Here is a 23151-nt window from a genome sequence, read left to right on the forward strand (position 1 = left end):
ACCCTGGTTAACCTGTACATCTCCACCAGGCAACGCTCTCCAGGTTAAAACCTACCCATTGTGCATCGCTGTCCTCTGCGACTCAGCAAGAGCCTCTCTAAAGAGGACCCGTCGCCTGGGCTACCATTATAAAGCTGACGTAGGCACCAGGGCACCAGTGTTGTGACAAGCCACTCTCCTCCAACCTGCTGGGGAATCCAGAGCTGTAATTGGAGTGGCTGTAATCCATCTGGGATTTGAAAGCGATCACTGGGCCGCGGTTCTGCTGCACTGCTGGAGTTGATAGGGGGGCGTAGTGGCTGGATCTCCTCTCATGAGGTCTCTGTACAAACATGCTGCTTTTCTCCAAAGGGATGAATAATGGTTGTCCTCAGTCATGGCCTCAGATGTCTTTCAGTGAAAGAAGCCTCGGCCTCTTGCTCCCATTTACATTTATTTACACAGTGCAAATCCTGGTGCATGGAGTAAATCCTCAAAGTGCCATGTTTACTGTGTGGGTGTATGTCCTTAATGTGTTATTTAGGGCCCTACTGTTAAAATGACACCAAGCACAGCTTTGCGTGCTAAGGACCTACATAAATAAAGATGCAGCAGAAAGAACCACCTTTTGTGTGTAATTATTTCTTTCACCAAGAACATGATCTCAAACAAGATTTTAAGTGATGCTTGACTGTTCTCGTGCATGGTACTTCCTAATTCTGAACAAATATATTATGCACATTAATAAAGGATGTGTTTCTTTATTATTTTTTGTTCTATTTAAACCACAAACACCATGTACAACGCCAGTTTGAAAATATTACAGGACAGGCAGAGTGGGACAGGTGATCGATACAAATAATGGGTAATAAGTGAACAAATCAACACAAACCCTGCTCTGGAAAGGGGAGTCTTGTTCTGTTTAACTCCATTTTTTCATGAGTTTATCCTTGTGTGCAGAAAGGTTCAAAGTGTGTGGAGTGTGATCTGTAGTCAAAGCCCATTGAGACATTTTGGGCTAAATAAGAAATAAACCACCAACTCCTGATTCAACTAAAGAGCTAGTTGAGGGCTTGAATCAGGTAAATCCAAAAATGTGTAGGATGAGTGCTCTCCAGAACCAGGGTTGGTAACCCCTGTATAAGCGATAGATTAGAACACTTGTAAATGTGTTTTTTAAAAGATTTAAATATGTGAACAATAATCGTAATTACAACAAGAATTATTACAAAGAGGATGCTAGTAATAATGCATTTACTGCATTACTATCTGTTGTTTGATAATGAAATGCGCATCACAGCAGTGGCATTTGATTAATCATAGACACTTTTTTTTCGGACGGAAGGTCTCACACAGTTCATTAAGCAATACGAATGTGATTATGCAAATGAAATCCCCTTGATGCTCAGGGCAGGTCATGCCTCACAGTCCTTGTTTTATAAGCGGCTGACTGGTACATTAAAACCCGCCCCTCAGTGCTCCTTCCTGGTGTAAGATGGCCTGTAGACGGTGTCAGCCAATCTGCCCAATATGTTCTGTTGGGCCATGGTGCAAACTACAACATCTGTCATGGAAATGTCGAACAATGCCTTTTTTCTTTCTGTTTCTCTTCAAATTGTACTATCAGCTAGTGCAGTGCTCTGTGTTGCTGGGATGTGGAAACAATGTGACTTCATGTGCCCATCAGAGTGAAACATAGACTGATTAGGATCTGAGAAGCACTTTGCAGCATATCCAAGGTTCACTTTTTGAAAAGAGGAGCTAATCACAGCTTTTAAACTTGTAATATCTCCCCAGCGAGGTTAATTGTTTGGCGTGCTTGTTAATCTTTGGGATGAGAAAGGCGGTGAAACCTGATTTCGTGTTTGAGAAACAAGGCAGGGGGAAAACAGGACGCTGATTAGCACGGCACTCGCCGACAGTCTGTAATTGCTACCTGCAGAAGAGGTAACAAGCTAAGGAAGGATACACATGCTCCCATCTTGCCTTAAAATGCTGATGGATGTAATGCAACCCCTCGATTTGTGTTTACTCCCTCTCTCCCTGATCTCCATGCTAAATATGATCCGCCGGCGTGTAGCATGCATGTGATTTAATTTCGGCAGAGCGGCTTCAAGCCTAATGTAACCTTACAGGTGGCCTGACAGGACGGTTAATCGAACGGAATAACCGGTGGTGGTTCTGTTGCCCTAGGTGATGGGAGAACCCCAGGCTTCACACGGGACCCCACCCAGCTGCAGGGGGAGCTGTACCACACGGCCCTGAGGAAGAGCTTGCATGGCTTCGGCTTCACCATCATTGGAGGCGACCGGCCAGATGAGTTCCTGCAGGTGAAGAACGTCCTGGCCGACGGCCCCGCTGCCCATGACAAGAAGATGGCCTCTGGTGAGTGATGCGGTACCAGGATGTAAATATAATAGCCTCCGTCAGGCATACTATGATTCATGATTGCTTAGCATGTTATGGGCAAAATCATAAGCAGCTTCATGAGATGATCATTAACATGACTGAATGAAAAGCAACCAAGAAGGATATTGTATTGGAAATTGGATATTGGATATTGGATAAGTTCACTTTTTAACTGAAGGCGGCTGAGAGAAGCAAAAAGTGTGACATGTTGTCATCACAGAAAAGGTTTGCTGCTTTGAAGAGTCAAAGACATGAAACATTTAGCTTTTTTCACACATTTTTTCACATATACCTCATGTGTGATATTTTATAGTTCTGACTCTTCCGTCGTAAAAATGACAATTTAAATATAATAAATATCCTTTTAGCATGTACAAGCAATCACCAAAACAGTCGTTAATTATTTAATTCACTAATTATATGCCTTTTGTGTTAATTATTATAAAAAAAACACGTAATTATTCTTTTTAGAAACAATTTGTACAATTGCAGTCGTATTTCTATTGAGGAAAATTGTTTTAAATTCAAAAAGGCCTTCTGAATACTGCAAATGGGACGAATAATAAGACAGTGTTGGATGTAGACCTGCTGAGACATTAAGCATGCTGATGTAACAGCACGCTGCTCTGGTCATATTCTAAGCGTACCACCATCAGCGCCTCTTTGGGAACATGTTCTTTGGCTGGCCCTGCAATTATTTAGTGCGTTCATCAATCTCGGGGGGGAGGGGCAGAACTGGGCGGCACGGCGGCGCCTCGTAACAAGGACACTGAGGATTCGGCCCCAGCCTGGATTTGAGGAGTTCGCGTTTTTTTGGTGGGGCCTGTGTTAATTTGTGACTCTTAATTGGTCGAGGTCTTTGCGAGTGTGTGTGTGTGTGTGTGTGTGTGTGTGTGTGTGCGTTGTAGTTCAGAATAGAATAATAGTCCGTTGTAGAATTTAGTTTTGTGAAAACCCTTTAACACCTCAGCCCTAACTGTATTGTGAATGCTTTGTTTCAGTAATTGTCGATAATTCTAGTAATATGAGGTTTGCGATACTGGATTTCAGCCATAATCATTATCAACAAAAAACAACCCCCCCTTTTATGTGTAATGAATATACCATAAATGAATTACATTTGCAAAGCAAACAACATGAAAAAGAAGGCTTAGATTCTGGCCAATACAGTAGATACTAAAAGAAAAGACTGCTTGCTAGTTATCTGTCTCTTGGAGTGGAAGAACTAATTCCCACCCAGCGCTTTCTTGTGTGAAATCACTTCTGATAGAAGAACCTTAATCATGTTTTCATTAGCAGACAGGGAGGAGCCAGTAGACATGATTGACGGCCCTCACACGAGAAAATTCTCATTTCTAGACGATTTAAACCCCAGTTCTGGGACCATCAGTGCAGGCACTCGGATTGATGAAGCACTGAGTGTGACATCAACAAACGCTCGTCACATGCCACCTTTTATATAGTGCCAGGGAAATATGGCCCATAGGTTCCTCAGTGTGAACCAGGTACTTTCTGTAGCTCCTTGCAGATTTGAAGTTTATTTTTTGCTTGGGTTTCTGCATCGTCAGCTACTTCCTGTTCTGCTGGAGCACGTTGTTGCTGAGCGATGTTCAGACCCACCTGTACCACCTCAGGAGATCATTGTCTGGATGAGATGTAAAGTGTATAAAGCGGCATGAACACATTAATTATGTGCCTGCGAGCTCGGCGAGGGGCCGACTCTTCTGTGTTTTGAATGCGCGTCGGGAATCTGAGACGGGAGATGAAAGGCTCGGATGAAGCAGTGTGGGAGGGAGGACTAATGATAGAGAAGGTGGTGAAACAGGAGATAATGGGAATTCAGGTTTGGGCTTGTCAAAATCAAAAGTGCCTCCATCTCTTTAACAACAGTCATCTCTCGCGCGGAGATCTTCCTCCATTACCGATTCAAAGGGGCCTTCATAGCAAGCACAGAGCATCTGCATCGCCCCGCGATCAAGCTGCAGACATTAGACAGGTCTACATCGTTTGAAGCACCCATGTTCCACTAGGAACTGCTTTGTACCTTGTATAATGACCTGCTTTGCAAACAAAATTCTAATGACAGCCCAGCAGCAATTTCTGGCATCTGTGTACCACAGGAAACATCTTCTCCACTTCCAGATCTCCTTTTTCTAACATTGACCCTTTTTTTTCTTCTCACCCGAATCTGCTCTCATCTTCTTGTTCTTGACTGTGCAGGTGATGTGATTGTGGAGATCAATGGGACGTGCGTTTTGGGGAAGACGCATGCAGACGTGGTGCAGATGTTCCAGTCCATTCCAGTAAACCAGTATGTGGATATGGTCCTGTGCCGTGGATATTCTTTGCCTCCAGATGTGGATGCTGACAGTGAGGACCCCCCCCAGCCGGGCGAGGTGGTGACGGCCGTGCCCCTCATTAATGGCCAGCCGCTGTTGGTGAAAGGGGACGTCCTTCACGGCTCCTCCCAGGAGCTCCACTTCGTCACCACCGACGCCAGCGGTCGGCCCGTGGTCGCCACGCTGCCCAACGGGCGCCAGCTGGAGCGGGACAAGCACGAGACGGCCATGCTGCAACCAGAGCTGGTGAGCGTGCCGCTGGTGAAGGGGCCGGGCGGGTTCGGCTTTGCCATCGCCGACTGCCCACTGGGCCAGAAGGTCAAGATGATCCTGGACGCGCAGTGGTGCCGTGGGCTGCTGAAAGGGGACGTGATTAAAGAGATCAACCGACAGAATGTCCAGACGCTCAGCCACGCGCAGGTGGTGGACATCCTCAAAGATCTGCCCGTGGGAAGCGAGGTTAACGTGCTAGTCCTCCGGGGAGGTAAGAATATCATGAAATACGGGTCCTAAACATTTCCTGACCAAAAAAAAAGAGCGTTTAAAGAATGTCAGGCTCATTATTTCTCAACATTCCAACATTGCTGCATCATGTGCTACAGAAACAAAATTATAACCAAAAGATATCTGATTTGGTAAATTATGCAAATGACCCATGACAAAAAGTTATTCTTTTATTATCTGAAATTAAAATTTGCTAACGAATGGTACTGTGAATGTGTGGCCAACTGAATTTTGGGTTCATTGCTTTTGGTTCATCCTGTGGCAGAATGTGGCAGATTTTTTTTTCATTTACAGCATTTATCAGATGCTCTTATCCAGAGCGACTTACAATCAGTAGTAGTAGTTACAATAGTTACAGGGACAGGGACAGCTGAAAGAATGTCACTGATGTTTTATTCTTCTTCTTGTTTTGGACCTTTGCTATGGCATTTAAGATTTATTTAGCCTTCAAATGCACTTGCAACTGAGCTTGTCAAATCTGTGTTAACCAAAGCCAGATAATAAGAAAGCTGTCGAAGTCTTGCTCGGAATTTGTCGCAATCCGAGGGCCCTTGGCGGCCGCTCATGTTTGAAGAGTTTTAATACAGTGGCACTGAGGGAGGGACAGATGGCACCAAGGCCAAGCAAATCTCTGAGGACAAGGGCAGCCCCGTACATCCTCAATGCATTAGAGGGAGATCTAACATGCTGCCTTCGTTTCAGCAGAATTGAGCATAATGCAGCAAGTCTCTTGGGCTTGAACAGATCGTACTTTATGTAAGCCTTTCACTGCTAGCAGCCAGTAGTTTGCGGGAATTGTGACGGAGCTGCTAATTCAAGCAAGTGAGAAGATTTTAAGGCCATTTGCCGAATGCACGGTTTTAAGTGAAAGTCAAGTGATTGTCATTGTGAAGCGCAGCAAGCACAGCACATTGTGACACAATGAAATGTGTCCTCTGATTTGAACCCATCACCATTGGTGAGCAGTGGGCAGCCATGAAAGGGGCCCGGGCAGCAGTGTGTGGGGATGGTGCTTGGCGGCTCGGGATTCGAAGCAGCAACCTTCCAGTTTCAGGTCCACTTCCTTATCCGCTAGGCCACCACTGAGACCACTGGTCCTTTTGTGAGGATCTTATTACTGGCCAGAGCTACAGGAGTAGAGGTGCAGAGGACCACAGCTTACGGACGCACAGTTGCATCGGAATGTGTTCCAGACCTCCTGTCGTGTTGAGGTTTTTATTTTACAGTACATCACATTTCACCTTTTTATGGCTGTCGCTCCGAAGCAGCAATAGTTAAAAAAAATCCCACACAATCCGACTGACTGGCAAAGCCCCGAAATCGCAGCATCTACTTTTTAAAGTGGCCCCATGTTCCTCATTTCAAAAGCAAACATTACCTGTCTTTTAAGCAACATGGAGGGAAATTGGCACGGAATGAGGTCCAGCTCAACGATGGCTGCATTTCAACAGCTTTTTCTTTTCACCCATACCCATTAGCATATGGTTAAGTGCGGCAGGTTGTCTCTTTTTGGGCTGCATGCTGTCTTTTTTTATAATTTTTTTTTCTTTCTGCTTTTCAATCTTACAAAGTTATTAAGTGCGATGAAAGCGATGCCAGCGCTGTGTGCCATGGTTTTCATTCGCTCGTTGCTTTGTACATCTGTTTGAATCTCCAGGATGCACCCACACCCCTCCCATCTTCCTCTCCTTCCCTCTGTCTCTCTCTCTCTCTCGCTCGCTTTCTCGCTTTCTCTCATGTCAGGCACGGTCTAGTCTCTTGCAGCGCCGGAGGGGGGGAGTTACGTAAGTGCAGGGGGTGGTGGTGGGGGGCTTCAAGCACAGAAGGGAGCAACCCTTCAAACGTCTCTGCATCCATCTCAGCCCACCCTGGGGGCAGCACGCACTTATGTCTGCACACACACACACACACACACACACACACACACATTCATACCCAAGAGTGAGTGTGGAAGCCCTGTAAGCTTTAATCACTGGAGATATGAAGCGTGTCTGTAACCATGACTAGCTGAGACGCTTTGATAATTGCCTGGTCAGGTGCTTCTCTTATACATCTAGGAAGTTATCAATCTATAATTTTGTAAATGTCTATAGATAATCTGTAAATAACTACCTCTATGTGATTACTCTGTCTAAATGTAAAGCTTCTCCTGAACTTTACTCACCCAGTTAACAAAGGCTATTTTCTAATCTCTACTACTAATAAATCAGCACCATTCCCAATGGATGCCCCCACTTTTACCATTTTATTTCATTTTTTCCTATCTCTGCAGAAATAAAAGACACACACACATACACACACACACCTCCACAGCGCAGAGAGAGAGAGAGAGCAAGAGTCTGCTTTAACCCTCCTTAGACGGTTCCACTGCTTAAAGGCAGAGAGACGAGTTGGGAGGGGGGGTCAGGTTTGAGAATATTCCACCGGCTGCCATTTTCAAACAGGCTCGTTCTCAGCCCTGTCGAGCTCTGGGTGGCTGTGATTAGCAGAGCGAGGGAAAGTGGAATGCGCCCTCCCGAAAGATATATGAGTTGGTGAAGCCGCGTGCATTAATAAGCCTGGTGTGTGTTTTTTTTCTCTTCCTTTTTGGCTTTGTAATGCCTGGGTGTGAGAGAGATTTATCGTGTGGGAGTTGTGCTGACATTCGAAACTGTTGCGCTCGCACAGGGATTTTACACCTGAATGCTCACCCAAGATGAAAGCGCCCCTTCATCAGTCTTGTGTGTTGTAAATATACATTCCTCTCATTGCTTAGATGTATGTGGTGTTGGTGGCGGAGGATGCAGGAGTCATCTAAAGCTCTGGAGTTTGAGAAACCCTCCATTTATTTCTTCAGTTTAGCGACTACTGCCACCTAGTGGGTTTTTTTTGAGGGGGAAAATTAATTGCATCACTATTGCCAAGCCTGCCTCTTTTGAACTTAACAACCAACACTCCTACATGTTCAGCTTCCGCATCAATAGCATGTTATTTCCCAGATGAAGCTGATGTTTGTGTTTATTTTGCCTTTCTTCTGCTAGGTCAGACATCTCCAGTGAAGAGCTTGAAACCGGTAAGTTGCAATTCTCTCTTTGTAGCAGAACTCGGGTTTTGCTCACTCCTTTTTAAACCTCAGCACCGCTTCTCCCCTCTTCTGCTCAGTTCCTCCTAATACCGATCTTGAAAGGCAGTAATTCGCACAGTGATCAGGCCCCACTCCCACACTTCAGTGCTGCCATCAGTTTGGTTTTAACAACTTCACACCCACATCTGTGTTGTGCAAGCTAGCAGTGGGGGAATTGAATGGTAATGGTGCATTGAGCATTTAAGAGATATTCTTCTTTTACTGCTGCCATAGAGACAACAGTGCATTAGTTTCACTGACAAAAATTGTGCCTGTACCGAGGTAACTCATTATAGGACGATTCTCTACATGATGCATGGGACATTTTGATGACACAAGTTACTTTATCCCCATACCTAGTTGTCAGAACTATGAACCACTTTAACATGTATGTAGTACTTGTGCTTTACTACCAGGTTGTTCAATATAAACAGAAAAAAAACAGAAAACTAGTCTCACTTGTTAAAACGACCTTCCACAATACAATTCTGTGAACTCTTTACTATTGCAGCAAATATTTCAATGTATAATGGGTGTCAAAACTATGCAACACTGTTTATGCAATAACGATATATGCAACTAATGCACGGGACGTGATGCACGAGTGCGGTTAAGTTTAATGTATGATTGCCAGTGCTAAGAGTTCAAATTTGGTCCATTGTATTTTCATTAAGCCTCTTTGACTATTCAATATAACATATATAAACTGAACTTTGAATGTCTGGGTTATGATAATAATTTGCTTTGAATTTCACTGACATTAGTAAAAAATGTATATCGCGAGAGGTAACAGTGTTTCAAATGGCTGCAAAACCTTCCGTTTTTTAAATACATTGAAATTAATTATGTTCCACATTATCTGCATTTCCAACTTAAATGTTAGGACAAGTAAAAGTGCAATTTTTCCTGAATTTTTATTAACATTTAGATTTTCCAGAGAATTGCCCTATTATACATTAATAAATATTTTTCATGACATGTGAGTCTATTTATTCAAATATATAGACCTGTCCAAATTAATGTGTTAATTTGCTGCAATCCATTAAATAATTTAAAATAACTCCACAGAGGTGTGTTGCTTGACTCCTGTGTGGGGTTTGGGTGCAGTTATTACCTATGACAATCCCTACATAAAGATGGAGGCTGGCAGTGAAGGAGTTTTAGGTTCCATTCAGATGAAGCACATTTTTTGCTTACGCACTTACTTTTTTTTCAAATGGAGACACACGGCTGCTGTGTCTCCATAGGAGCAATACACTTGCAACATTGTTAAGTGTGTGTGAATGCATGAGACACATTATCCTTTTGTTTTCATTTTATTCACTCTGCAGGGTGTTTTATTACAGATTTAAATGTGAATGCAATTCAAGTGGTAGTAGCCTAGTGATACTGTGCTACAATACAATTTTGTGTGTGGATTAAAAGGCTAGTGGGTTAGACACCTGAATCAGAGGACCACAAAGTCACAGAATTACAAAGTCACCACTTACTTCCATTGTGTCACTGAGCAAGACACTTAACCCTGAGTGTCTCTGTCCCTGTAATTGCCAAACTGTTGTGTGGGTAATTCCCTAGGTGGCAAGCGAGACCTTCGCATCTCGTTTATATCACACAGACAGCAAGAATGCTCACAGTGAGGGACAAACAAAGGCATGGCTACCCCTAAGCAGACATTACACCCTGTGATATGCTGAAGGTCAGCAGGCTGCATCATGACCTTCAGAGCATGGCATAGATGGGCATTCTCTTTTTTTTGTTGTTCAGAGGCAAGAGTTGAGTGCCAGCACAGAGACCTTGGATCGCATCCGTGAGCCCATCCCACAGGCCCTGACTTACCACGCCAACACACTGCCAGCTGGAACCCCCAAGCGCAATGCCGCCGAGCTCTACATGAAGTCCAAAGCCCTGCTGGAGAGTAAGGGTGGGTGTTTCTTATTGTTTTACTCTGGGCTTCTATGTTATAATGGTCGGGGGAGGGAGTACTGATTATGTTTTAATTTTTTTAACTTGCCGTTTCATAGCACCTCACTATAAAGAGCTGGACGTCTTCATTAAGAGGGACCAGGAGACAGGATTTGGGTTCCGCGTTCTTGGAGGAGAAGGTCCAGACCAGCCAGTGAGTTGCCGCCCTGAACATTAGAGCATTAGTATTGTACACTGTACAGTATGTAACATAAACCGTGTCGGTTGTAATAGCCTAGTGGGTGAGACACCTGCCTAAGAACCAGAGGATCAGAGATCACTACATCACTTACTACTATTGTGTCCCAGAGCAAGACACTTAACCCTGAGTGTCTCCAGGGGGACTGTCCCTGTAGCTACTGATTGTAATTCACTCTGGATAAGAGTGTCCGCTGAATGTTGTAAAACTGTGACTTTGCCAGGTGTACATTGGTGCCATCGTGCCGCTGGGTGCAGCCGAGAAGGACGGCCGACTTCGGGCGGGAGACGAACTGGTGGGCATCGACGGGGTGATGGTCAAAGGAAAGTCCCACAAGCAGGTGCTGGACTTGATGACCAACGCCGCCCGCAACGGACAAGTCATGTTGTCAGTGCGCAGGAAGGTCATCTACAGAGGTGAGTTCAGGAGACGCCCTCATCCACGTCCTCTAAATTTTTCAACACTGTGCCAACTGCCAGACGGCTTGAGAGGCAGTGCTGTCTGAAAGATAAAGTTTAAACAGACAAAGGTTCTCTCAGGCTGGGGCATATGAATAGAGCGCTTGAGATAATCAAATACCGACCTTGGCTGCCTCAAGGAGTTCATGATAAAAAAAGCGACAGAAGTCCACCTCATGATGAACTCTTATTGAATGAAACCGTTGTCTTACGTTTGAATGCTGAAATAAAGATGTATTTACATAAATGTGCTATATTTGACAGAGGCTGTTGAAGACCAGGTGGGGCACCATGTGGCACCCGTCTTGGTGAACGGCTCCCCAAGGATGCCACGTGTCCAGATGCCCAATATTCTGGACCAGGAGTCCTTTGACATCACACTCCACCGTAAAGACAATGAAGGATTTGGCTTTGTCATCCTCACCTCCAAAAGCAGACCTCCACCTGGAGGTTAGCGCCTGCCCTATCCTGAGCCTCCTCGCTGACAGTTAACCCACGTTAGCCACCATTTACAGGGACTGAATTAGTGTAATTAGTGAATTAAAGTCGGTCTGAATGAGAGAGTGGGCTAAATGAATGGTTGTAAAGATATGCCACAGATTGGAGGCTATTAAGCAAGGCGGAAGGAAATTAGTATCTTTTTCTCTCCTGTTTGTATTGTATCTCAGTGATTCCCCACAAGATTGGACGGATCATCGAGGGCAGCCCCACCGACCGCTGTGGCCTGCTGAACGTGGGTGATCGCATCTCTGCAGTCAACAGCCAGTCCATTGTTGAACTGTCACACAACGACATTGTGCAGCTTATCAAGGACGCCGGCAACTCCGTCACACTCACTGTGGTTCCCGAGGATGGTGAGCTGCGTTGACTAGCTACATTTTATTTACACTTACAATTACATCTGGTGTTCATGGTTTTAACACTAGCTACAAACAAGACTTTTCTGCATGTTTTTGTTGTTTACTCTATTTCTGAATTGGCATTAGAAGCTACACCGCTATTTTAGCTATTTTGAGTTTATCTTCTAAGTTACATAAGCTGTATGTTTTTTAAAGCTATAGAGGTTTCAATACCAGCAGGTTTCTGTAAATGTGTACCATTGCAACATTTTAAACTATCTGTTATAGATCGTTCATGTTTCACTGTAACGTCTCAAAATGCAGTGCTGTTAAAAATAATTTCCATTGATCCATGATTATGTTAATTGCAATATAGGCATAAAGTCATAGAAGAAGAAAACTGACAACTTGAGTGCGGATGTGAAAATCAATTTATTTAAACATAAACTCAGGGATGCACAGTGTAAATGTACAAGGAGCGACTGTACAGGTGTGGATAATAATAAACATTTTCAACACTCAACAATGCAAACAGGAAGTGAATTTGTCTGGGTGGCGGCCACTAGTGGCCAGAGTGGTCATGTCATGACACAAAAGTGAACCACAGTAAACATATTTTTCACTCAGTTGAACGTAAGCCTCACAGTTGCCGCATTTACCAGAATCTCCTCGAACTCGTAAAAGAGTCACCAGAATGTTTCTGTGTCACATACAAAGTACATACCAGACGTAAGGACAGGATTACAGGGCGGTTACAGGCTGTGGGATGACACCAGACCAAAGTGAGAGCTATTATCCTCAAATTGGGATGCATTTTTCCCAGAAATGCCTCTCCAAGGACACAGCGTCGCCTCATTCATGATGTCACAAAAGAATGTCCACAGAGCTACATGAAGCCTACAGAGCCATTGTAGCACGCAGCTGTTAGCATGTAGGTCAGTGTTCCTGCCCCCTAATTAAGAAATATTTGTCTTGTTTAATGTGGGAATCGACTGACAAGTGACGCCCTTACATCACGTGATTGCCCGATCTTTTGTTTTGTGAGGACCAACAATTCAAGGGTCAGAGGTCGAATCAACAGTCAGCCGTGGTTGAAGTGTGATGGGATACACAGGAAATTACCACTCTGGTTCGGAAAATAAGAATGTACACACAAAGCAGAAATTTGGATAAATATTAAGACACTTAATTAAACAATAAAAAAAAAAGTTTAGGTTTAGTCGCCCCATGGCAAATAGATGCTGTGGTTCTGCAAAAGCTTTTATTTTTTTTACATTGTTCATAAATGCAATAACTTTATGTAATTATATTTATGTGTTCATTGGCCTAATATTCCATGTTGTATAATATTGGTCTAATATTACATGTTGTCTCTTCATACAAATCTCATTGTTGTGAAAAATATGCAATCATGTTGGAAAGCAGAAGTTATTTTTCACAGCACTGTAGTTTGCAGACTTTTTTGTGTTGTATGTGTTGTTCTGTGTACTGTGCAGTCTGTCTCAAACTAGAAATAATGTGTTGCAGAATACAAAGGGCCCCCTTCAGGGGCCAGTTCAGCCAAACAGAGTCCCGCCCCACAGCACCGGGTTATGAAAGCCATCAATCAGGACGAGCGGTAAGACCCGGCTGTCACTCAACATTATTGCAGAGAGTCCACAGTAGCTCAGCGGCCGTCCTTCCATATGACATTAACTCCGCGTGACCTTTCGGAACAGCCACTGTGTGGTTTAACCTTTCGGTGGAGGCAACAGCGCTGAGTGTAGACGGCTTCTTTCGTGTGTTTTGTGCTGATCAGGTTCGATCTGGACGACAAAAGGGACGTGGTGGCCTGGGCGGAATATAAAACTCTACCGGCAAGCGAGCAAGGAACACTCTGCATTACAGGCTCCAAACAGGCAAGATCATTTCTGTGATGGATAAAAGAGTCTCATTACTCACCACGAAATTAAGACACAGTTAATTATATATGCCATATAAGCTACTTGATGCTGACTCTTTGATCCATGATACAACTCCATTTGTTCCCCTTGTGCGTCTCATCAATCCTTGCATGTTTTCCTTTGAAAATGGCATATGGCTAGACAGCATAAAAACATATCACCCTTATTCTTACTAAGAGCCGTGTTAAGTGCTATAATTGGATGAAGTAAAATGAATGTATATGGCTGTCAGATTACTTTCTCGCATCATGTTATCATCCAACAATAATCCACTAGATTGTTAGTAATGTGTGTGTGTGTGTGTGTGTGTATAGGGCTGTATTCTAGTGGAGCTCGAGCGAGGTTCACGGGGTTTTGGCTTTAGTCTGCGGGGTGGCACTGAGTACAACATGGGCCTGTACATCCTGAGACTGGCAGAGGATGGCCCTGCCCTAGTGGATGGCAGAATACATGTGAGTATTCCCATAATATCCTTACAGTGTATACGTGTTTATACACACAATTCCATATTTGCTCACATGTGCTGTATTCACAGTCGATCACAGTGCAGCAACAACAGTGTCCAGTGTGTTTGCTTGTAATTCATTTTAGTTAATGGCCCTTGCCATGTCCACAGATGGGTCCCATTTATCAAATCAGCAGAGCTGTTTCACCGTACAGAAAATGTTCATCTCCAACTAACCGATATCAAACCATTTGCTAACATTAACACTGGTACATCTGGTTAGAGAAATGGCTTAATCGCCTGACAAGAAGGTGCATTATCCCCTTATCTGTCCTTCAAATTAGAAAAGTAACAACTCTGATCTGTTTATTTTGACAGAGGTTGCAATCATTTCTCTTGCAAATATAGTGAGGTTTTTCCCAAATATGGATGTATTATTAAAAAAATCCTTGGTGACCAGGTGTGTTATTGGCAGGTGGGGGATCAGATAGTGGAGATCAATGGAGAGCAGACCCAGGGCATCACCCATACAAGAGCTATCGAACTGATCCAAGCTGGAGGAAACAAAGTACAGCTGCTGCTCAGACCCGGCCAGGGACTGGTATCTGACAACAGTGAGTGAAACGTGTTCATTTATTTATGAATTCATACACCAGAGCACCTGCACTCTTAGCCTTTTTTATTAGGTCCACCACCCTTACATCTACACTTCAAGCAGTGCAGTTGCAGACTGTAGTCTCAGTGCTTCTGTAAACTGATTTTCACCCGCACCTCTGCCAGATCATCCATGGCAATGGTGTTGTGTTGGTCAGATTTTAGCAGGATTTGTTTGCAACATCAGCGTGACTCCAGGGTGGAGAGGGTTCCACCTCCTAGAAACAGACCACAGTTCTGCCATTCAAAAGTTCAGACACAACCACTCCCTTATGGGCCTTTTTCTTTTTCTGGTTATTTTTCACATTATAGAACAAAAGAAGACTCGAAACTATGAAGTAACATGAGGTGTTAATTCATAGCAACATCTTATGCAATATACCAAAAATATTTTTGGCTCTTTGAAGCAGCAAACTTTTGCTGTGATGACAGGGTTTCACACTCTTGGCTTGAAAGTGTTCCTTTGTTGGCTGCTTGTCTTCATGAACTTATGAGGATAATGCGCAGAGCAGGTAAAGAGTGGTGACTCTTGACCAATCTGATTTCACAAAATACCTAAATATGCATATGTTGGATTCTTCAAAGTAGTCTTTGTCCAACCTGCATGAAGTGGGTGTGTTGAAACGTTTGACTCTTTTTAACTGCGCAAAACAAAAGCCTGGCTGCAGTCTCCAACAGCATCTGACGGGTTCCCACGGGGCCTTAAAATCCATGGAAAATTAATCTAAATCAACCTGAGAATGAATTCAAATTGAAGTTCTTTCTTTTCTTTCAAGTTATTGAACAGATGTTTTGCTGTGTGCATGTGTGTCTCGTGCCACCTGCGAGGCCTTGTTTTATGTGCCACCTGCCGTGTGAATGTCACAAACGTGCGCTTGTGGAGTAGAGTGGTGCGGGTTAATGTTAACAAGTCTCCATCTGTGAGAGTACTCTTGTAAAAGTGCCATACTAGGCCCTTGCATTTTGTCTGGAAAAATCATTGAAAAGTATTTGTATTTGCCATATTTGAGACCCTGTGGGAACCCTGGTCTCTTGTAACATGACCAGTGAGAGTAGCTATATTTTCACTCTTGTGCTATGTGATCATTTGCCAAACTGCTAACTGTCCTTTTTCAATTTGTCTGTTTTTATTTGTCTATTTCCTCCTCTTCCAGGCAGTACAAGTTCTTCTGCTGTGTGCTACCACACAAAAGAGCACCACCACTAACAGCTTCTCTTCTGTCCTTTTCTTGCTTTGGTAATTTCTCCTCACACTTTATCTTGCTGTCTTAACAGAGGGCTCTCAGCGTTCATTTTTTTTCCACTCAGTCTGGAAATAGAATGTTGCATTATTCATGGACACTGTTTATTCCTGCCGAGAGATTCGGCTAAATTAGATGTCGTGTGTCACGTTCAGGACTTTTCTTTCTTCCAGGTTTTAAACCGGATCCAAAAGTTTCTTCATCCATAAGCTTTCCAAGAGAGGTTTCTGTTGCAGAGAAAACACCATCTGATGCTTCTGCGTTCTCCTCCTATGCCCCCTCAGCTGACATTTCCTCCCCCTTCACTGCTGGACTACAAGAGACAAGCGATAAGGACTTCTCACACAAGGTGCCCAACGCTCGAGACAACTGGGCGTCCCGCCCTGCAGACAGGACCTGTGATCAGGCTATGGAGCCCACCTCTGAGCAGAACGAAGGAACAATGAAGAGAAAATCAAGAGAGCACCATAGAGAGCCTGATGGCACCAAGGGACCTGATGAAATTCTCTCCAAAGCCAAAGAGCGCTCACAAAGCCCCAGAAAGTCTGGAAGGAGTGGAGATAATCATGACTGCTCTACTGCCCCAGACCCCAGCGATCCGAGGACATCCAACAGACAGAGGCACTCCAGCAGTCCCAGGAAGGCACCTCAAGACAGACGGGAATCCCATGCGAGGAAGCAAGAGGAGCATCAGAACCGGACAACTGTTAAGGCCTGGAGGACCAGTAGAGAGCAGCCTGATGAAAAGTGGAGGGAATCAGATGAACGAGGCATCACTGCCAAGGGAGGACGGGACGTGAAGATTGAGACATGCCAGAGGTCTCATGAAGGTGGACCTGAGACAAAGGACATGCCTAGGAAAAGCAGAGACATAACCAGGAAGAACCAAGATGAGAACATGACATCCGTATATCCTGTTCAGGGAGACACCCTGAGACGGAACAAAGGACCACTGAGCCCGGGGCCATGGAAGGTTCCCAGTTCAGCCAGGATCCTGTCCCATGAGGAGATCATGCGGGGGGACAACTGACCAGCGCTGTGGATCAGCCTGACTCAGTTCCCCTCTTTTCAGGGACCTTCGGAAGCCCAGGAGCGCTTCTGCAACGGCCTCTCCCTGTTGTAGCTCTTACCTTGTAGCCGACGATCTTCTCTGATCCAGTCCTGTTTGTTTACTCCGATGTTTTTTTTCCTCGCTGGAATGTGGGCTCCACTCTCGACCCCCTCCTTCCGTTTTTTTGCTCTGCCTTACGTGCTTTCTGGAGCTTTTTTCGCTGTGAGGCCATGTGCGTGTGATTCCCGTCAGCCAGGTCATTACTGATGTCTGTCACCTGCCGACTGGAGGATCACCCACAGATTGAAGTGGGCCTGACGTCACTCCATTACGATGCAACTTTTCCATATGCAATGAAGACCAGTCGTTCTTGCCTGATTTTTTTTTTTTTTCTGTTTTCTTTTTCTAAAATAGCCAGCACTCTTTTTTTGGCACACTTGTGAACTGGCTTGCTCACCTGGTGATCTTTGCCACGTGCATGCAAAAAAAAAAAAAAAGGAAAGAAAATAAGAGACAGTCCACAAATTTTATTTCGTTGCATGCATTTTTTTGTCTTTGTTTACCTATTTTTCAGATAAGAAGATGCAGAGATCCAGAAGCAAACTGTTCGTAGAGCTTTCAAAGTTCAGTCCGAGAATACTAGCTTTACTGAGCATTTTAGACTGTTTTCAGACAATAGAGGTGACGCCCTGATTTCTAAAAACCCTCCTTGCAAAAGACCATAAACTTGTGGTTTGATATATTGTTTACTATGTGTATGATAACTTATGTGTAACTTATTGAAATATAGGTATGCATATAGATATATGTAGCCATATTGAGCCATTCTATGTTTTGATGTTTCATTGAGCGTTCAGAGCACCAATCTTTAGATGTATTTTGCAGGTAATGACTACAAACGATACAGTGCATTATGAGATGGAAACATATATTAGAAAAATTGCATAGAAAACAAATGCCAAAATTGATATGGTGCTTTAAAAAAACTGACATTTTCACGAAGCCCGAAGATGGGGAAGAGGATATATGTCTGAATATGATTTATTGGTTCTTTAAAAATGATTCAAAGAAAATGTATGATTATTGAAAATGTTCTCTGGGGAAAGAATATCGGGAATTTTCTTTAATACTTTTTTGACAATTGATATGACGATATAGTTCTTTAATACGTATGATCAGGGGGGTGCCTGCCACTGTATGTTATCCATAGGTTTAGTTTCTGAAAAGGAGCAGGAGATCTGGTGTTTGGTTCTGATTCAGCTGTGGGTGCAGGGATTAACAGCGGGTTCCCCTATCAAACTGGCATATCCTACAATACCAAAGTTTCAGTGGCCAAGTGATGTCTGGCATGCGTGTTACTGACCTCAGGGAACCTAATAAAGTAGCATATGATACCGTACGGCGAGTCTGTGGAGGCCTGCAATCTGTTGAATGTGTGCTCGGTAGTTCTGACAGATAACGACACTGTGTCACGTGGTGATATGCCAGCCGAAATTGGATTGAGCTGACGACACCAAGATCTCAGTGGAAATGTCCTGCTCGTCTCCTCTGTATTTTTCAAAGCCACAATCATTGCCCATATCAATGTCTCTGTAAAATAATGTGGCCTTGCATTGTTTTATTAGAAAATGAAAAGGAATAGACAAAAATCTATGTGTCATTCTCTATATAACGTGGTATGGTAGTTGTAAATGTTTATATATTGTACAGCACCTTTATAAATAACTTCAGAGTGCTCTTTCAGAGTGGGAAAAAAATACAGATCTGTAAATTCGCTCCATTATTTTTTTATGTAACTATATACTATTTAAAGTGGGTAAAAGGAGATGACCCTATCATAGTGTTCTGTTCATACACTATACAAAATAAAGTTGTACTGAAAATAATATGCTTTTATCTCTTTTTAAAAATGTTCTTTTAAATGTCTGCAAATTCTATACCAAAATTGTTGTGCTTTATATTTTGATATTTGGGAGTGCCGTTACTCAATGTATTTTTTTTTTTTAAATGAGGCTCAAATAGACACATACTTGGTTAATAGCATTAAGTGTTATACTGTGGTTTCTGACACAAAGCCATCAGAAGCGAAATGGATTTTTCCCATGACACTGTTATGTCCCTCAAACCACTCTTGCAGTGTGGCAGTGGGCATTGTCCTCAGCCACTAGGGAACACCAGAGACCAGCAATATTTAAGTAGCTGGAACGTGTCGACATGACACAACAAAGCATCACACTCTCATCCTCCAGCTTGCCTTGTTCCTGCTGTGCATGCTGGAGCATGTGTGGGTGAAATATGAATACAAATTTCACACCATAAGATCCCTTGCAGAATGGAAGAAATGGAAAGTTGCATCAGAGATGACTTCATGATGACCTCACATACAGGAAGTTATGACATGAGTGAGGAGCCAACTGCAGTTGGGATTGATGTCAGCATTTTTGGGCCGTTTCCATCAGAGATGCTGCCGCGCAGCACGTTGCTTGTGAATGTGTAGCCGACGGTGGCAGAACCACTGTTGCCATGGCATTGCTCCAGTTGTCATGGCAGCAAATGGCCCAGAAGAGAAGGTTAAGAATGACTTGTGTTTTGGCACTCGTATAAGAAGATCTTAGAGTCAACACTGTGAGCAGAGCACAGCTTACAGAGCAGTGCAGGGAGTTCAAATACTAATTATAATTAAAAAACAGTAGTGCAGTAGCCGTGTACATGTACTATTATCTGCTGGTTATATAAGAATGCAGCAACTGAGGGCCCGACAAAAACACAGTTTCAGTGTCCTTTTTTACAGCAGAACCAACTGTCAGTCTCACGTTATATCTAAATCAATTCTACTTTCTCTATTACAAATTATATCGGACCGTTTTGTTAAATAGGAAAGGCAGTACCATGTCAAACAGACAGGCTACAGGGTAAAACAGGGACTAAAACCAGCACCCTTTACTGTAATAGACACGTTTCCAAAGATAATTTCTTCATTTGGGGTTTTAATGGAAGAGAGGATTCACATCTACCATAGCACGGATTTACACCTTTCTTGCTCATCCATCTGCAGACGGGAGCATCATTACCTTGGAAGACACTGCAGCTATGAGTACGTACTGTAACTGTTTTGACATGCGGTCTATTCATTTTAATTTCTCACCAACTGTGTATGAGCCCATCTTTTTTGCCTGATTTTAAAAAATGGCCCCACATTAACGTGGAAAACAACAAAGAGCCGCTGGTCATTTGCCGTGGTGTGTGACTCTGGGGAGCTGTGCTAATGCTTTAGTCTCTTTAATCCCATTTTACATTATTCATAATCACCCTGTCATCAAGTCGGCATGAGCCAAGTGTCCTCGGCCTGCATGACCTTATCTCAGCATTACGTGAGGTCCTGTCAAGGGTAACAGGGGTGGCCTCCAAATGTACAGGATAGGGAATATGAGCCCATTCCTGATTGGCCTCTTCCTTTAAGCATGTAAAGAGAAATCATCAGTCAGTTCATTACACGGTGGATCGTGATCACATAATCTAAATCAGGAGCTTTTCTATTTTCTTTCCACATTCTTCATGAAAATGATTTTTAAAAAATATGGAATTAAATAACTGCTTTTCTAAACTTTTACTGAACTGTAAAATCCATACATAGCCACTAGATGTCACTAATATATTAATTTCATTCATTTATTAACATTCATTTTTAAGTGTTTTATAGTCATTTCATATGAACAGAAAATAATAACCTAGGCATTAATATATGCTGTGTCTGAGGTCCATGGCATGTGGCTTATTTAAAACTGTCTCTGGCAGGCCACGTCATCATCTTATAAGAGGAGAAGGGCGACGTCTCAATGCTAATGAAGGCCATATGGGGCACCGCTATGCTGTCCACACGCACAGTTCTCCTGGGGTAACCTTTTCAGATGCCTTGGCTCCATTCGCTCACAAATGGAATGCATGAGTTCGGGAGAGTGACCGCGGGGCTTTCTGAACCCGGTAAACCCGGTCGGGTTTTTAAATTTGAACTGTGAGAGGCCCTGCACCTTCACAACATCACAGACACAAGCCCACAGTGTTAAACATGGCGGGGTGAGGGGGGGAAAGGGCTGCACTGAAGCATTTATCCCCGCAGAGGCGGAATGAGCCTGAGCAGCCAGAAGCATTTCCAGAAAGGCACGGACAAGGCACGGTGAGAGATAAGGTCGGCGGTGATGCATGCATTCCTCTGTCTGAGGAGGTGCTGATGTTTGACTTAAGAAAGTATTACACTTATCCTGCTAATTTTAGCCTCAGCAGCAGTATCTGCTGTACGTGTTTTTCACAGCTTCCTCAGGGCAGAGTCTGATCGTGCATGAGTCAAAAGCAAATTTACCAAAAGTAAATCATTTTATGAAGTATGTGGATTTGCTTGGTGAAACCGAAGTCAGTCGTGTCATCTTGATTGCCTCTCTGGTTTAAGATCAGGGCGACGCCTATTTATATCCCCACAAGTGATATTACAACTAAAACTGTTGCTGTAAACTGTGGGCCTGTCGTCAAGGTGACGACACAGCACAGATGATCAGGCTTGGAGAAGGTTTTAAACATCCAGACACACTCAGACACAACAGGTTCAACCCTACAAGGCGGCCGATTCACAGCGTGAATCCAAATGCCAGTCCATAAAACGGCCTCCCTCGCAAGTCCTGATGCACGAGCAACAAGTATCAGGGGTCAAACATATCAGGGGTCAAACGAGCTCAGACCTCAGTGTATGTACCAAACATTTCAGTGTCCTTTTTTACAGCAGTAACTGTCAGCCTCACGTTATAACTAAATCAATTCTACTTGCTCCATTACAAATTATATCGGACCATTTTGTTAAATAGGAAAGGCATGTCAAACAGACCGGCTACAGGGTAAAACAGACTAAAACCAGCGCCCTTTAGTACTGACACGTTTTCCAAAGATAATTTCTTCATTTGGGGTTTTAATGGAAGAGAGGATTCATATCTACCATAGCACGGATTTACACCTTTCTTACTCATCCATCTGCAGACGGGAGCATCATTACCTTGAGTACTGCAGCTATGAGTACGTACTATAACTGTTTTGACATGCGGTCTATTCATTTTAATTTACCCCTAACTGTGTATGAGCCCATCTCTTTTGCCTGATTTAAAAAATGGCTCTGATTCACCGCCGACTACTTTAGCTGAAGCCATGTTCTGTATTTGCTGTACACCTGGGATGCTATTAATCCATTTCAGCAGCAAGAACGAGGGAAACATTGTGTGTATATGTGCCTGTGTTTTTTTTATTGCATGTGGCTGTGTAACTTTGTCCCTGCACCATATGTGTGCGGTATTTTACAGAAAATCTGTTTCGAGGCAGACTGGAGGGAAGTGAGTGCGGTGAAAATCGGTATTGAAGGGAACACCCTTGGCGTGACTCATGTTACCCTGGCATATTGAAAACACGTTTAGTGGGGAATCCTTCAGACCGCACTTGTGACTCCGACATGAGCCCTGGGATCCCTATGGTAACAGCTGACATGTTTTGGAGACATCTGGGTATTACACAGTTCAGATTGGCCCATAGTTTAAGGAGGGGCAGAAATGTCTCAATTGAAGTTTCCAAAATAACTGGAGGAGGGTAAATGATGTCATCGCCTCTGGTCTGTATTTACATCAATTATGTAAATGAACATTCCTGAAGTGCCCAAAATGTAAATATTATGCATTAGTAAAATCACTGGAGAACGACATCATTTGTCCCTGTGGGACTTTAAGGTCTGGGAGCTGGGGGAGAAAAGCCACCTCCGGTCCCTCTCACACTGGACACAAACTCTCAGAAGTCCTCTCTTCTGTCAGAAGATCCACCCACCTCATAAGTGGCTGAGCCTGTTACCACAGCTACATTCATTTAGATTTCACTGTAATTACATCCTGCTCCACATCTACACTGGTGTAGTCTCATACATTACAAAGTTTTGGTTGCACCATATGTGTATTACATTGTATTGTTTAGAATTATTAACAAAAGTTTGGACACACCTTCT

General features: G+C 43.5%; 1 protein-coding gene across 2 annotated transcripts in view; it reads left to right on the top strand.

Annotated features, from left to right (window-relative positions):
• The window catches only part of magi3b (membrane associated guanylate kinase, WW and PDZ domain containing 3b), a 108024-nt gene extending 89012 nt beyond the window's left edge, over positions 1-19012 (top strand). The window contains exons 9-22 of one of the 2 annotated variants that reach the window (XM_028997685.1): positions 2173-2364; positions 4609-5211; positions 8252-8283; positions 10099-10255; positions 10356-10450; positions 10719-10911; positions 11218-11403; positions 11622-11807; positions 13320-13410; positions 13591-13690; positions 14050-14187; positions 14656-14794; positions 15989-16071; positions 16249-16390. In XM_028997685.1, the coding sequence (XP_028853518.1) occupies positions 2173-2364; positions 4609-5211; positions 8252-8283; positions 10099-10255; positions 10356-10450; positions 10719-10911; positions 11218-11403; positions 11622-11807; positions 13320-13410; positions 13591-13690; positions 14050-14187; positions 14656-14794; positions 15989-16041 (2165 nt within the window). In that variant the 3' untranslated portion in view covers positions 16042-16071; positions 16249-16390. Of the gene's footprint in view, positions 1-2172; positions 2365-4608; positions 5212-8251; positions 8284-10098; positions 10256-10355; positions 10451-10718; positions 10912-11217; positions 11404-11621; positions 11808-13319; positions 13411-13590; positions 13691-14049; positions 14188-14655; positions 14795-15988; positions 16072-16248 lie in introns of both variants that reach the window. The other variant, XM_028997684.1, reaches the window with a different exon arrangement.
• Positions 19013-23151: the final 4139 nt, after the last annotated feature.

Source organism: Denticeps clupeoides, chromosome 12, assembly GCF_900700375.1.
Source record: "Denticeps clupeoides chromosome 12, fDenClu1.1, whole genome shotgun sequence".
NCBI classification, from domain to species: domain Eukaryota; kingdom Metazoa; phylum Chordata; class Actinopteri; order Clupeiformes; family Denticipitidae; genus Denticeps; species Denticeps clupeoides.